The following is a 16,262-nucleotide window of genomic DNA, read 5'->3' as shown; positions in this document are numbered from 1 at the left end:
AGATATTTTCATGAATATTGTGTAGATCTATATACAGAATTCATTGTGCAAAACACTTTATATCTGTTAACAAGCATCTTGGCAAGCCAAGTGTTTTCGGTCTGCTTCGCTTCCCACAAAAGTTTGTGGGGAGCGAAGCGGACCGAAAACACTTGGCTTGCGAAGATGAATCATGATGATTACTGAAAGTTATAAATGTAAATTATATATCAATATGATACTGTTAAAGTTATTGATATTATGATTACTGAATTTATCTGCCATATATCATTATTTCAGTATGATTTCTGAAGTTGTTGCTATAGTTATTTTGGAATAATTCCTGAATTTATTGATTTAGTTATTCCAGTATGATTACTGAAGTTATTGATGCAGTTATTTCTACATTATTTTACAAAATGTAACAGATATTATTGCATTGTATTTCAGGATAATTTAATTGTTGTCCAAAGTCCTGGTTGTGAAGTCAAAAGTTACCAGGTCATGATGGTCATAGGGTACTCAGGTCAGAGACAGACAGGTGATGAGATACGTGTACAGGTATATTTACCTACGTGTTTGCACATACTTGAGGCTAAAATGAACGTAAGTGAAAATGCGACCAAAGTCTTCACCCATTCTGAAGTTTGTCTGCCCGTGGTGTGATAATGACCAGATCTTCTGAGTTTACCTTTTTGTATATATATAGATAAGTCCAATCTGGGCAATATATGGCAGCATTTTATCACATTACCTCCACAGAAATTTTAATTCATGAAATTGAAATCTTTATGTGTAATTTAAGTGGATATTTCTGCATCGTGATGTAGGGTTGGTCGTTTGTCTTCTGCTATTGGTCATGCCTAGCTTACTACACTAGACTGATGCCAAATTTAATCCCAGTATTGTGAATCTGGAAAATTATGTCCATATTAGATGTTCATCTAAATCTACATATTGCTCTTGAACCCTGAATGACGTACATGTACGTGTAAACTTAAAACCTGATAGTGCACTCTATATCTCTGATATGAATTTTATTACTTTTGAGCATGTATTTAGATTATGCAAGGTACATTCATGCTTGATTTGGAAACATATACCATGCCTCAAATGAAATCAGATGCCCACCCAATACAGAAATTTGGTCACCATTCACTATCTGATATGATGTGGATTTAACTAACTAAATCTTTTCAAATTGCAAATGATCATTGTATAAATGTGGTATTAACCAGGAATTCTTCATTTGTTGCTCGGGAGATTTCGGAAGATTCCTAAAATTCAATATGAATAGCATGATAGTTACAAGAATGTCAACGTCTGAAGAAATGCGGCTCCCTTGGATCACCCCAGTGGTCTGAAATTTTTTGATTAGTTAGATATGGGTCAATCTTCCCAGATCCTTAAGGTGTTGGGTTCATGCAAGTTCTACTTGATATATATGTAATTTCTAAGTCAGACTGCATGGCTATTTCCATGCAATTAAAATTTCCATTTACCTGGTCAGTTGATTAGTACGATTTAATACTTGTCTTGAGAAAGAAACAAAGAAAGATTACGCAACACCTTTATTAAATAATGCCATTGTAGGACTGACACTTTTTGAGGGTTTTAAGGTTACATTTACCATCTACATTAAATCGTTAAGCTTAGGTAGGCATGTGGGAACAGAGTCGTTCGTCTACTGGAAGGTAGAATATTTCACTTTGAAATTTGGGTATCGGGCAATGATATTTACATATCCAGAATGAGTTCTTTGTTGGAAGGGGCAAGAGGGGTAACATTTCTGCATTAGAATCAAGTATAGATTTTATTGGGTTCATTTTGTGACCCGCACTCTGTTGATGGTTAGTATTTCAAGAGAGCTTTTATTTCAGATGGTACATCATAAAACTTATAGATAAGTAATTAATATGTGCTGTATGTGTATAAGGCAGTAAATCAGACTTGGTGCAACACATTCCAGTACATAAAATCATACATGTATATACTTTCAGTGATGGGTATCCTTCATCAATCAGATACATGTATGTTCAAAAGATGGAGAAAAAACCAATAGTGTTTGCTCTTAAGATACTAGAATGGCAATTGCTCTACAATACAGATAGGTGTTTGAAAACAAAATAAAATTCAATTTATTATGCATAGTGGTAACCCCTAGGGATGTTTTAATAGTTTGTCTTACTCAATTTTCTGGTTAGATAAATCTCTTTCATACTTCAGGCATATCTATTCCAATCAAAAAATATTCAACACCTTGTCAGTTGTACTTTTGTCTGCTTCGTGAATCAATATTTTTTCACCATTTTAAAAAGAAAACAGAGAGACAAAGAAATCTTTCAGACAGTCTCTATCATAAAAATGACCGCAGTTTGAGGTACGAACATATGTTCGTGCTGAAATGATCGATACTTATGACAGGGATTAAAGTTTGATCAATTAATTTGGGTAGCACAGATTAGTGCGAGCGTGGATGTTTACTCTGGTGTGAACGGTCCAAGTTTACAGGTATACGGACATGGAAGTTATATTTAATGAGTGATAAAGACCTTGTAAACAAGGATTAAAAGCACTGTAGTATCTCAGACAAGATGGATGTTGAATTAATTGTCGAATGTTAGTTTGTCAAAATTATTCAACTTAATCAAACTTCGACCAAATATTTGATATTGGTATGAAAGTAGATTCCAATGCTGATACACGAGTCTCGGATATTGTGTAAGATGTGATGGGTATCTAAGACTTTAACTGTCTGAGATTAGTTATTGTAAACTTTGCCTTCTCAGGGGGAAAAGTTATTGACCATGATCAACATAGTATGATTGGTTGGTAATCCTCTTCAAAAAAAATTCATGGGTTTAAATATTCAGTGCATGGGACTGTGGATTTAATTCTGATCTAGAGGTGTGTATTGGAGAGGTCTATCTCACTGTTATAAGTATTACCGTCTATCATCGGTCCCTGTCAAAGCTACATGATATTTGGAAGATAATATATTCCGCCTGAAGGAACATCACCACTTTCACAATCTACACGACAATTTTTCATTCATTAGGACTCAAGGTAGCGATTAACTCAGTGGGACTTTTAAGTGACTGATTGAATTGCTTGTTTAAACTAGAATTACTTATAAAAGGAAAAAGGGGGAAATACTCAACCAATCTTTGAATGGAAAGCTGGTGTGAATGCATGGATTATATTTACTTGTGCAGAGATATGGCGGGGGTATATCATGGTCCCTATTAGGGAGGCACCTTAATTTGGCACCGTCCTGGGACATTGGATCATGCCTGTCATTATTTCAACTGAAATGGACATAGTATAAGTACAGAATAATGACTATATTTGTAGGACAAAATTCACATGAAGAGGGACAGATATGAGTTTAAGGCAATCAGGCAGGAACCGGGTAAATGAAAGACTTGGAAATGAATTGAAGGTAAGTTTTAAACCCTAGTAGGACTGGTAGACAAAAGGGAATGTTTGGAGGAAAAGTTCAAGTGTTGCTGTAACGATTTGGATAGCACCTGCTAAATAGTGTTGGGAGTTATCAGGGTTATCAATGTTTTATAAGTAATTCTCCCACAATTCAAAAGACATTGCATGCAGCAAAAGTAGGCACCAGTTGTAACGGATTGTTTGAAAAGATTGGATTGCATGAAGGGCATTATTTATATAAATACTTGATGTTTCTCCTATTTAACATTGATCTCCACAACCTGACACTTTAGTGGTTGAAGCAGTGCTCGATATGTCTTTCTAGACAGAATAAGGTTAACTTTCAAAGAGAGTCCTTCTCTCCTTCTGATAGCAGACCAAATTGGACATGTAAGGAGACAAACTAGTTGAGCAACAGTAGTGTCACCGAGATAAGGCCGTTTGATTATTGATCTGAATGAATCGTCATAGGGAGGTATTTTAAGTGGTTTTTCTCCGACTTCTAGAGCTTTGAAATAAAGTTAAATCCTCGTTATCTTAATGTTATCAAAATTTGGTAAGCATTTACTCAACTCCTGCTGTTTTTTCACCATTGAAAATTGAAATGGATGAAACAAATGTGTTGATGGTAGCTATATGATTTTGAAGTCCAATGTATTGTGTACTTCATTATTTTTGCTGTTATGTGTAGAGGGAAAAAGGAAGCTTGCTTTCAATTGTACTTGATGTTTTAACAAGGAAAATGTAATTGATAGGGACTTACATGACAAAATTCACACTTGACTGTATAAAGCTATTACATAATGTCTTTCAAAGGATGTTGAGGACTGGTAATATATTTACTGCGAAGAAGTTTGAGAGTACTTGAGAAAGTAACTGGTTGAATTCTATTACATTTTCTAAGACTGGTTAAATGTCTATAGACTTGCTTTATTATCAGTGAGAGTCCAAATGAGTTCTTTATGTCAGATACATAACCAGTAACAACTGAAAGCATTAAGAAAATATTAAGGCCGGTTGTTTGACAGAGAAGGAACTTGCAGACTATAAATATTTGTATCAAGATCCATGGGTAAATAAATTGCTGAAAGAGGATTTTTACGGAGTGGCGTCAGGTTCGTGGACTTCGTCAATATCATTGGATCAAGAGTTGTTGATAAAACTAGGGGAACATATTGAACATGGTAAATATTGAAAATATCTAACACTGAAGTGCTTGAAAAGATTGGCAGCCTCTTTGATGTGTAAAGTTTACGCAATTTTGTTTGGTCTGTCATTCATAAAGTTGTAAATTTTTCAATATGTTTAAGCTACCAAATGGGGACAAGTACCACCTATGTATTATTCTACAATATAGATTTGAAAAAGCTTAAGTTATGTATCAGCTGTTAAAACCATGCTTGGAATTCTAAAAATTGGTTGTGTTTTTGCTTTCTTTATTTGACCAGGCACCTGTCAATGAAATGTAGTAATCATTATTTGGACGTTATTATCGTGCTATTTACGTATAGATATATTCTTACATCAGCATTATGACTTGTGATTGTTCATAAATCACTCCTTAATATCAGAGGATTGCTATGTCAGTAAATCTGTAATTAGTGCAGCACTCCTGCATGTTAATCCTACTATATATGTGTTTGATGTAATATCTTTCTGATTTGGCATGCTATGGCCGTTGTATATTTCTGTTAAGTCTTGGCTTGTATTTGTGGAGTGCCTGATCTTTGGGGTGTGTTATTGTGGCTGTAGGTTGAGTTTACTCACTTTAGGTAGTCATACTCTCAAGCTATAGTATACTGGTCTTCCTAATACATGGTTCTCATTTTCATGCACTCAGACTGTAATTGAAAATGTTAACTAATTTTATTGAGTTCAGTGTCACAGCTGAGGTCAAGGTCATGGCCATTTATACTCTTCCTTAATAAATTACATCATGTTATTATGTAATACATAATTTACATAAGACCTGCTGAGTTTGAATTTCTTTAACTTAATTTTTTTAAGATGTTTTATTCTGGTTAGTGTACATATATAATGTTCAGTGATATTTGTACACTTGCTCAGTAAGTTGAACTAAGTGTTTTGATATCATTAGTAATTAAAATCTGTGTTGTAAATCATATTGACCTGCTTTGTGATTGTCAATCTGACACAGCTAGTGCATAAGGCAGACTAATGAACCCTCTTTTAAGGGTCACAAATAAGGGACTTGCGACCCAGAAATCAAAGGGAGATAACCCTCAGCCGATAAAGGGTCAGAAGTGAATATTTCAGACAGGTACTTGTGACGCTAGGGGATTAATGCCAATAAAATTAGTTGATAAAGTTGGGTGATTCACAAATCAAATTTAACTTGAAGGGAACCTTAGACTTCTCATGCATTGTTTTATAGGTGAAAGGTTTTCAAATTTGTTATTATATACATCAGATGTATAATGATAAATCTCTGATTTTCATGATAAAATATGTCATAAAACTTTGGTGTAGTTATTAATATTGAAGGAAAAACAATACCTGCTTTATCCAGCGGTAGCTTGATCAACCAGTGTTTTATATTATGTTTGTATCATAATTTCATAAAGCAGTATCTTATTAAAGAGATTGATATCTTAATCAAAAGGCTCCACCAAAAAACTGAAATGTGTCACAGTGACAGATTACATGACTCTTGGTGGTACCAAGTTGTGAGGTGACCCAGTTCTGTTAGTATCCAAAGTTTATTATTTGAGGGTTTTTTTTCAAAAAAATTTAATTTCACTGTGTGCACATGTAAATGTTTTCAGCTATTAAAATGAACAAGTTACAAAGTCTGATCCTGGAAGTACAGTGCTTTCTTTATACTGTGAATATAATTGTTTGAAATAAAAGTGTCATTTCAGTAAGTGACAAGTAGAAAAAGCGCAGGATGTCCTTTAAATTATTTAGCTTTTAAACATTCTTTATCCTATTTTCATTCAAAATCCTAAGCCCCGGCCTGCTCTCTGTTTTGTGATGCCCTTTTATACAGTATTTCAATGACCTTGGGCTCCTTTCTTGGATTGAAAACTTTTCTGTTCATGATGAATGAATTGTAATGGATAATTTGTATTTCTTGTGTTTGCAGTCTTATATTTAAACAATACACAGGGAATCTGTGTTTAATCATTCTTATTACTCTAAGATCACTTTTTATTGGGGTTCATATTTTGGCACAGTTTGAAGTTGGCTTTTTCAGCACCAAATATAAATCTGCATGAATGTGAGATAGAGATTCAGACACAACTATTGTACGGACAGTTCCAGGCCTTCTGTTGTGTAAATTTTTTAATACACTAAATTATATTTCACAATCGTTCTCACTAATGTGATTTGGGTTTGATCCTTGGATTTAGATGGGTTGTATCGAGAGAGTATATGGTTGCTCAGAAATTCAATTCCCGTAGGTGCCCTAGTTACCTCCCACACCAATGCCCTCCCCCATGCCAACATCCAAGCTGAAGGGCAGACATCAATTGTTGTTAAAAGAGTGAAGATCATATAAAAATTATATTTTTTACATCCCTGTCAACATTGGCCAAGAGTGATGCATATTGAATTCCAAGAGTAGATAGTAGTTTTCAATTTTCATGCACTGGGCAATGGTAACATAACTTTTGTTTCTCTTTGAGATTACACAAAACATTTGACTGCTTGGCTGCAGCAAAGACTTGAATTGCTTTACTCTGATAACTGTCTCATACCTTTGAGGTAAAACACAGGGTTTGTAGATTTATTAGCCACTGCTGGGAACTGCTGCCTAGGATACATCTAAAGTGTTATGGTTAAGACTAAAATTACAGAGGCAGAAACAAGGGATATTTATGACTCCGATGTTTCAGAAGGACAGCTACCTGTTCACACCTGGTTAAGTCATCCTTTTGATGTCACAACCCCTTTCTTCATTTAGAGTTGTATTAGGAAGATACATTGTAAAATATGGGAATTTAATGACGAACTTTAAGCACACGAAGACTGTGATCAGGCTGAATTAGGTAATGTGGGGTTTACTAAGTGTGTCAAGATGAAAAAGACATTACATTAAGTTTGGGTATTCGCATTGATAGGATTAATTCCAAGTTCTTTAAGGCCTTGCCTACCTGGCATATTTTTGTACAAGAATAAATCAAACTAGAAACATAATCCCATAAATCAGGGAAAGGTTGAATGAATTCCTGTCTTCATCCATTCATCAGATAGTTCCCTGATAGCAATAAGGAGACAAACATAAAAAGATTAAACGAGAAAACATAGATATTAGTCTCGGTCATTTCTATACGAGTTCTGTGGGTCTTGTTTTAATAAAAGTGGAATTAATAAAGAGGACCTGGACTTATTGTACCGGTCCTGTTAGCTGTCAGAAATCATGGGGAGTCCCTTGATACATATCATTTGACAGGTGGAAAGGTATTGAGCCGAATCATTATGACCACGGGGGAATCGGGCCACTTCAGACACTGTTCTAATGTAGCGGGCTTTTGTTGATATTTGTATAAGGAAAAGTCACTTCCCTCTCACTTTACAGCACAGCTGAATTAGGACTGATACACACACATATAGTACTTTAACAACTTTGTGGTAAGTGAGATTTAAAAGTGGCTTCATTGTTAGTTTGCTTTGAATGGACTGAAAATTTACTATTAGAGCATAGAAGATTGCCAAGAGAAAGTTTGTTTCAAGTACAATGTATTTGTATGTATATAGTTGTACATAAACGGTGCATTATTCGTAGAATATTATATTGCATATATAATACAAGGGCAATAAGCATCGGAGAAAATATGCTGTAGATTCATATATCACAGAAATATGTGTAAGATATACCTGTATAATGACTAATTAACAGGCCTATTAGGTGTGTGAGTGATTTACCTGTCTGGTTTCACCCTAATTCACAGTAACTGATGGACACATATTACCTGGTCTGTTATAGTAACTTTAGACCACCAGGTCATCTGTGTACTCGAGAATTGTTGAATTTAAAGTAATTCCCTATGCTGCACAGTAGATGAGTGGAAGACTGAATGTGTCTAAACATTCATCTACTTTAACATGTCTTATCTTGGTATACAATATTACTTGTTTGCAAGTTGTTAATGAATTTCAACATGCAGGGCTTTTTCTCATGCCTCTTACCTTTGCATCAGAGTACTTTTGACCCTCATTAGAGAAACAGGTTTGAAATGCTGTTTACTTTCATATTTTTATTCTCCATCATATATCTAAGACATCTGGAAAAATAAAAACGTATAAGAAAGTTGGTCTGTCAGTTATCGAAGGTTAGATACAACATGAAAGAAAATGAACTTGATCCACTTGTTTCACAGCTGATGTGAGGGTCTGGGGGAAGGACTGCATCCTATCCGTTGCTAATTACTGGGTACATTGTAGTCATATGGAGGGCTTGTTAGCTACAGACCTCAAGGTTGCCCTGTTGAAGGCTTATTAGGGGTGTCTGAGTACAACACCTGACTGCTCAAATACAGGGATTCTGGGAAATTTTTTATGGCCATGGGAAACATTTTCCCTGATGCAGTAACTGATGCATGTTTACTCTGGGCATTGAATTTTTCACTCTTGATGTGTCAGATGTGCATGTGTGGCCATTTAGGTATCCTGAAATTTTAAACCATTGTTCAAAGTTCAAACCACATTGTGACAGTTTAACATGAGAGATACAAGCCACTGCAGGCTCTGATTCCATCAGACGTATACCTGTCGTGTGTTAGTGGTACACCAGGTATACTTGCCAACTTTGTCAAACAAATTTCATGGCAGAGAAGACACCATGCTAGCAATCTGATCAAGATATTTGGCTGATAATTTAAGAAATCAAATTAAAATTCTCATTTATATATCCAGGTATAGTGTTTTTATTGGAGTGACCCTTTGTATCGTGCTTTGTGGTTTTGATAGGGTGGATTCAATGATACTGGATCAAATGAACAAGAAGTATGTGTACCCCTTTTGTCCTTCCGTTGTGCTGACAGAATCATATCGACCTCGATTTACGTATAAAAATTCTGAGGTTATTTTAGTTCACATTAAGTGACCGTTAAATAGGACTTTTGTTCTAAGCCATTCTGTGTGAGGTTTGAGGAAACAGATTTTATTTTTATCTCATATTTCATCCAAAGTTCGTAATTTTGGCAAAAATCAGATATGTCATTAAGGTTAAACGCTAAGTCAAATGGGTTTTTTTCTTAACCATATACAGCACCAGTTAGCCAACACAAGTTGATCCTGCGATATGACATGTAGTTGAGTTTTTTCAAGTATTTGAAAATATACTACCGTCTCCTAATGAAGAGGAAAAATCTCCCATCTTTATAAATTCCTTAAGAGAACAAAGGTGTAACAAACAATTCCGTGTGCTTGAATGGACGGACAGGTGAGATTGTGGTGCTCTCTGTGTTGCTCTGTCTCAGTGCAGAAAGCACAAAGATTGCTTAATGTTGTAGAAGAGCTAGAAAAAAGAGGGAGCAATGGAAGGCCATTCTTGTTCTTTGTCTCTTACAGCAGTATATCAGTCTCCATACTTTTTAAATGGTCTGTGTGATTGATAGCCCAGACACCCCCAGTCTGAACTGGCTGGTTTAAGGGTACAAGGTTGTTCACTTTGCACATGGCATGAGAGGAAATCTTGAGGTTTTATAAAAGAAAGAGGTCATGAGGGTTTTTTTTTAACTGTTGTAGCATCCATGATCACACATTGTGCCATTCATGAATCTCACACTTGCCAGTGTCTGGAAGTGTACATTGGTCGGTTGACTTGTTGATTGGTACTTGTATGGTGAATTTAATCTCCTGTGACTTAACTTCAAGCCTATCTGATTTACATTATGGCTAGTAAGATGTGACAATTTTGACAAGATTCCTCAATTTCTGGTGTGTTTTGCATCTTTTCTTTCTATGTGGGAATCATGCTAGAGCCTTAACTACACAGACAACAGACTTTGCCTGTGGTTTTACAAAACTTACCCCACACCATGTCACACCAGCAGAGATTACAAAACCCTAGCTACCTAAGTAGCAGGAAAGACAATTTATCTCCAATGAAATTGTCCCTCTTGATTATACACTGTGCAGCAGCACCGATAATTGATAACTTTCAGATAGCCTTATCTACCTATGTACCCAAGTGTGGTTTGTATTTTGTGGCATCAAGCACCTGTTCCCTGTAAAAAGGTATCACAAATCTTTTGATATTCCTGTAAATCATTTAAAGTGTGCATTCGGTACTTTGATATAATGGAATTATGGATGATTTTCAGCGATTTTTTTTAAACACATGTATATGTACATTTATATAAATGAAATCCCACGTCTTTTTAATAATTGTGTATTTCAGAAACCTGATAACGTTTTATCCATTATCTAATTTTGTATACAGGTTATACCTCAGGTAATAAAATGATATTAAATGGGTGTCATCTAGAGCAAGAAGGACTGCGACATTAATTTTGATATTCCGTTCTTTTCAAATTGACTGCGAGTGATACATTATGTGATTTGATACGTGTCACTTCCTAATAATATGTTTATGTACCTATGTTTTGGAAGATCCACTATATTTCAATTGACTCGAAATATTTTTTTCCATCTCAACAGATAGAATTTAAGATAAAATTTTACCATGGAGATGAATAAATTGGACTTGACATTGTATGTAGAATTTATGATTGTAAATTTGTATTTGAGCAAGTGTTTAATGTTTACATATATGTATACTATTCCTGACCTAGCTATTTCATAAAAGTGGACACTTTTGGCATACCATTGGTTTCCATTTTAAAACTTAGTTATTTCAATCTTTGATGGTTTAATCTTATTAATTTGAATCAATAATAGAGGACAAGTCGTTGACTTATTACAGAGGGTGTTTGACACAATTTTGGCAAAGAACCATGAGAAAGTTCTGCTTAAAGAGTATTATGTTATAATCTCTAACAAGTTTCTAATTTCTTATTCTAGGGTCAATGTGAAAAATGAATGAAGTTCTGTTCATGTACATGGTTACCTGGAATTTCAAAAATGATTTTACTACAAAATTGAATGGAGGAGGTTTTAAAGTATTATATGATAAAAAGTTTGATTTGACTTGGTTGAAGAATAAGTCGAAATGAAATATAAGAGATAACCGAAGGAAAAATTTCTATACCCCTTATCAAAATATTCACTTTATACTTTAAAATGTAAACATTCACTTTTGTTATAGAACCAAGTATATATTATAATGGTATGTAAACTTAAGATTTTATGTGGTGTGACATCAGCATATTGTTAAATTCATATCTGCAAAATGTCAGAATAAAAAAGGAAGGAAATTTATGCAGTACTCTACTTTTGAATAGAAGATTATTTTTTTGATTGTTGATTCGATATGAAGGGTAGAGAGGACAAATGAAGAGGGAGGGAATATTTAATTGGATTTTAAAAGGGTTAATTGACTTCTTAGCTTATGAAATTGATAAAAAGTGATCCTAAAAATAAATGATCTTTGTGTAATTATTGAGCTATTTAGATCTACAGAAGAAGTGCAAGAAGGTGATTCTGTTAGTTGCCAGAATCTCGAGTCTGTTTCCCCTGCTGTTAATTTGGAGAGGAATTCAAAGAAGATAAAAGAAGGGTGGAGGGGGACCTACAGTTGTTTTATGGTATTCCTTCACTCTGGTTTCTTTTTCATGTCTTGTGCGACATACTCCTTGTTTCTGTAGATAGATATTACTACTGGGAATATGAAAATGTTCCAAAAAATGGGTGAATTTTTGTCCTACAGACATCTCTTTTGATTTTTATCTTCATAACAGCTAATTATAAGTGTTATGGATGATAAACAGGAATATATAAAGAAAAAAATTCTTGGCCACTTGGTTCTTTGAGAGAAATAAGGTTGGGCATTGTGAAATCTTTGAATTCCAAATTTTTGCTAATTTTCACAATGCTAGTGCCTCGCCTGTTCAGTCTTGCTGATTTTCACAATGCTAGTGCCTCGCCTGTTCAGTCTTGGGTTTTATTGCATACTTTGTGTTTGTACTTCTTTGTGATATGCACAACAGCATAGTATGCTATGATACTGCATTGGGGTATGTACAGCATAGTATGCTGTAATATTGCATTGGGATGTGTATGACATAGTATGCTCTGTTGGGGTATGTACAGCATAGTGTGCTATGATACTGCACTTGGGTGTGCATGACATAATATGCTAAAATACTGTATTGGGTTGTGTATGACAGTATGCTGTGCTATTGCATTGGGGTTTGTACAACATAATATGCTAAGATACTGTATTGTGGGATGTATGGCATGATATGCTAAAATACTGTGTTGGGGTGTGTACAACATAGTATGCTGTGATACTGTACTGGGGTATGTATGGCATAGTATGTTTTTCTGCATTGTGGTGTGCACATTATGGTGGATGGCTGCTTTTTACCAAAGGGTCGGTGGTTTAAATCCCAGCATGGCCATAATGTGTCGGTGAATGCGTTATGTCAAGAACTCTTTATCTCTAGGTCTCAGTATAGAAATGTAAATAGATACCACAACTAGCTTTGACTAGAGCTTACTTGACATATATGAGAGTTTAACCATATAGTAGAAGTTCATAAGATATAATTCGTTTAGTTTTAAGATCTGGCAGTAGAAGTTAAATCATCACTGTAGATGCTATGCTATATCAGATTGAGATTCGTCAGTACCTTCTTTGAACAGCTCTACATGGGTGTACCTGTTTGAAATTGATTGCACAGTAAGTTGATGTACATAACATACATAGGTCTTTGCAGTCTGTTGACAAGGACACCCTGTCAAGTATTGAGTATCAGAACTGAGTACGGTGTAACATTGCACTTTACCTATGTAAGTTTCGTGAGAATGTTAACCTACAGTTTTGAGTCGGTGCAGTTGTGATTCAAAATGTCATCACATGCCTCGGCTGATCAATCTTGACAATGGACATTCCAGTGCAAAAAGTAATCACTTGAATTTGTAGGATATGAAAGATGATAAGTCTATCACGGTCTTGACACCTTTTATGTCTGTCGGGATGACACAGGAAGAACACACAGGATTGTGTCCTCAACTTTACCGAATAATACCAAACGATTAGTGATTTATTCATTGAGATCATCAATGTGTTCTGCTCAAATTTCCAGTACTTGACAGAAAATGATAATCTATTATCATGTTGACAATTATAGGGCTTCTAATATGGCTCCAAGAAGCAGATGATTGCTTAATTATAGACTGTTTCATTGATCCACTGGACAGGTTGTTTTTTGGACCTGGGGAAGTGGTGGGTGATTGGGAAGGGGGGGACCATTACAGCAGTATTTAAAGTCTTTAGCTGTCTAATCAGGTGTGTTTTTCTTGACAGTGGAGTCATTGAAGGCTCTGGCATTGTCAATGCATCATTTTGAAATCCATCATTTTTCGCTAATTTATTGATGCATTTACACAGTACATATGTGTAGCTGTCTTAGATCCTTCAACTCCTGAAGTGGGGTCGTTTATACATAGTGTGGTTAAACTTCCAAATATGACATGATATAAACGTAGAAATATATTGCTACGTACGGTTAGCCAGTGTTCTAATCTGTTGTGGAAGATGTCCTTATTCAGTGGGTCAATCATTTGTTGGATTGAGTAATTATTATGTGTTTTACATGGCATATTGCTGTTCAGTGGGTCAATGTTTTGTGGGAGAGGGTTATCATAAATGTACACTTGGACTGATTTCATTGTTACATTTTGATTATCTTAAAGACATGAAGACTCAAGTGTTTACCTTGGGAGTTATAGAACGCCCACCGACAATTTAAACACAAATTTCACTTTTAAATTATGAATTACTTTCTTAAAGAATCCTGAATGAACTTTTGAAATTTACATTGTCTGTTGAATGATAAGCGAGATGGCAAACTTTGTGTGACCAGGCATAGCAACAGTGACTGTTACTCCATGTAGTGAAATCAGTGTGCGTGTGGAGTTTTTTGTACTGTGTATTGGGTAAATATAAGATTTTGAAAGTAATGTCAAACCTCTGATTTATTTTGATTATTCTGCTTTACTGGGTTTCTTTTAAAAATTAAAAATCCTCAGTGAATTAATTAAAATATGAAATATGAGTGTTTCAATGATTTTATCTAGGACTTTAAAGTCAACTTCCAAGGTTATTCAAATATAAGAAATTGTTTAAATCTTAATTGATCTAAGTCTCAATGTTGTCACTGATTTTTTTAAGATACATATTTTGAAATGTTTACGAAAAGAATATATTTGAAATTTAAATTGTACCACCTTTGTTGAAGGACAAAATAACAATTAACTCTTGTTGGCACCGAGAACCAGTGTAAAATTTCAAAGCTAATGAACCTCTTCAACACTTGTATATTATGGAGATATCAATTTAGAGATTTTTCTTGTTCTGTATTGTCTTATGTATGACAGGAAACTCTGCATTCAATAGGAAGGTTAGACCTAGTTTGTACAAATTTTCCACCCATCATAAATCAATTTTTTATGTTTAAAAATTGTTTAAAACTGTTTTTGCAGTTCATTTCATGTCTTAAAATTCGTGAAAGTAATGTGATTTGAAGGGTGATTAAAAAACACATTTAGAATATAGATATGTTTTCCTGAAGTTGTCTTGACAAGTTTGAATATAAACAATGGATTGAGATTAACATTTGATACATTACTTGATAGAAAGGTCATTTCAATTTCATTTAGATGAAACCTGAACCAGTTAGCTTAAATTTGTGTCAAATTTATTGTTAATTATCCATGAATTTTAATTAGGTCAAAAAGTAAAAGGCTCGGAGAAGATATATGTCAGATAGATAATACGCTGACTCTTTTTATGTTCTGTGTCATTGGTTCTGCTGTCATAAATGTTTTACAATGGGGAGGTCATGGGTACCACACAGAGGGGCAAGAATCAGATTGCAGCACCTAGAAATGTTAGACCAGGGGGCAGGCCCTGTGCAGGGACCGTGCTGCACCCCATTTGTTCTGAAGGAGTTTAGCGAGTCTAGTCTTATTTCAACACCCAACCAATCACAACACTAATTTGTATCGGTTTGTAAAACATGAAAAGCTGGCTATAAAGGGTGTGAAGTGTTTCATAGATAGGAAAGTGATCTTTGAACAGATGTATTGTGCTGATAAAATGTTATGTGTGTTGTTTTTTTTAAAATCAGAAACAATGATAAAATTGCTTGATCAAACCCATTGTCTTGATTTAAATATCATGTTAGGTAGTATAGGGTCTCTACCATACTAGTGTAGCATTCAGAGAGATCATGTTATTTATTTGAGTTGTTATGGATATTTGAAAATATTTCCTAATCATGGGATTAATGGTGAGATTTTTTTCATGGTGTAGTAAAGCTAGGCATTCTTTTAGATATTAGATTTTATAAAAAGAAGTTAGTGTATGAACATAGAGCTCTCAACTTTTTTCCCCCAAGACCTAAGCTTATATATGACAGTGACCACTTTTATAGATATGTGATAGTGACTATTTCTGCCTGTAAATTACATTTTGAAATAGTACTGTACGATTGGTAGTTATAAAACTTAGAATATTACTAGTAAGTCGTTTCAGAATCTTTATTATGCCATCATTATTTAGCTATGATGCCGTGAAAAAGGTGCAAATCAAATTTGTTCTATTTTCAGCAACAGTGTAGTATTTCATAATGTTTCTTCTTCTCTCTCTCTCTCTCTCTCTCTCCCCCCCCCCCCCCCCCCCCCCCCCCCCCCCCCCCCCATTGGTTGAGAAACATGTAGCACTATTCAAACATAATCACACAGAC

At 34.8% G+C, this 16,262-nt stretch overlaps 1 protein-coding gene across 2 annotated transcripts in view; it reads left to right on the top strand.

Annotated features, from left to right (window-relative positions):
- The first annotated feature begins 2,871 nt into the window (after positions 1-2,871).
- LOC125680525 (serine-rich adhesin for platelets-like) overlaps positions 2,872-16,262 on the top strand; it is a 49,175-nt gene continuing 35,784 nt past the window's right edge. Inside the window, exons 1-2 of one of the 2 annotated variants that reach the window (XM_048920191.2) lie at positions 2,872-3,045; positions 3,334-3,421. In XM_048920191.2, the coding sequence (XP_048776148.2) occupies positions 3,362-3,421 (60 nt within the window). In that variant the 5' untranslated portion in view covers positions 2,872-3,045; positions 3,334-3,361. Of the gene's footprint in view, positions 3,046-3,333; positions 3,422-4,466; positions 4,605-16,262 lie in introns of those variants that run through there. The other variant, XM_056156937.1, reaches the window with a different exon arrangement.

The sequence above is a fragment of the Ostrea edulis genome, chromosome 2 (assembly GCF_947568905.1).
Source record: "Ostrea edulis chromosome 2, xbOstEdul1.1, whole genome shotgun sequence".
Lineage (NCBI taxonomy): Eukaryota > Metazoa > Mollusca > Bivalvia > Ostreida > Ostreidae > Ostrea > Ostrea edulis.
The sequence above is the reverse complement of the archived record's forward strand: the minus strand, read 5'-3'. Positions and strand labels throughout refer to the sequence as shown.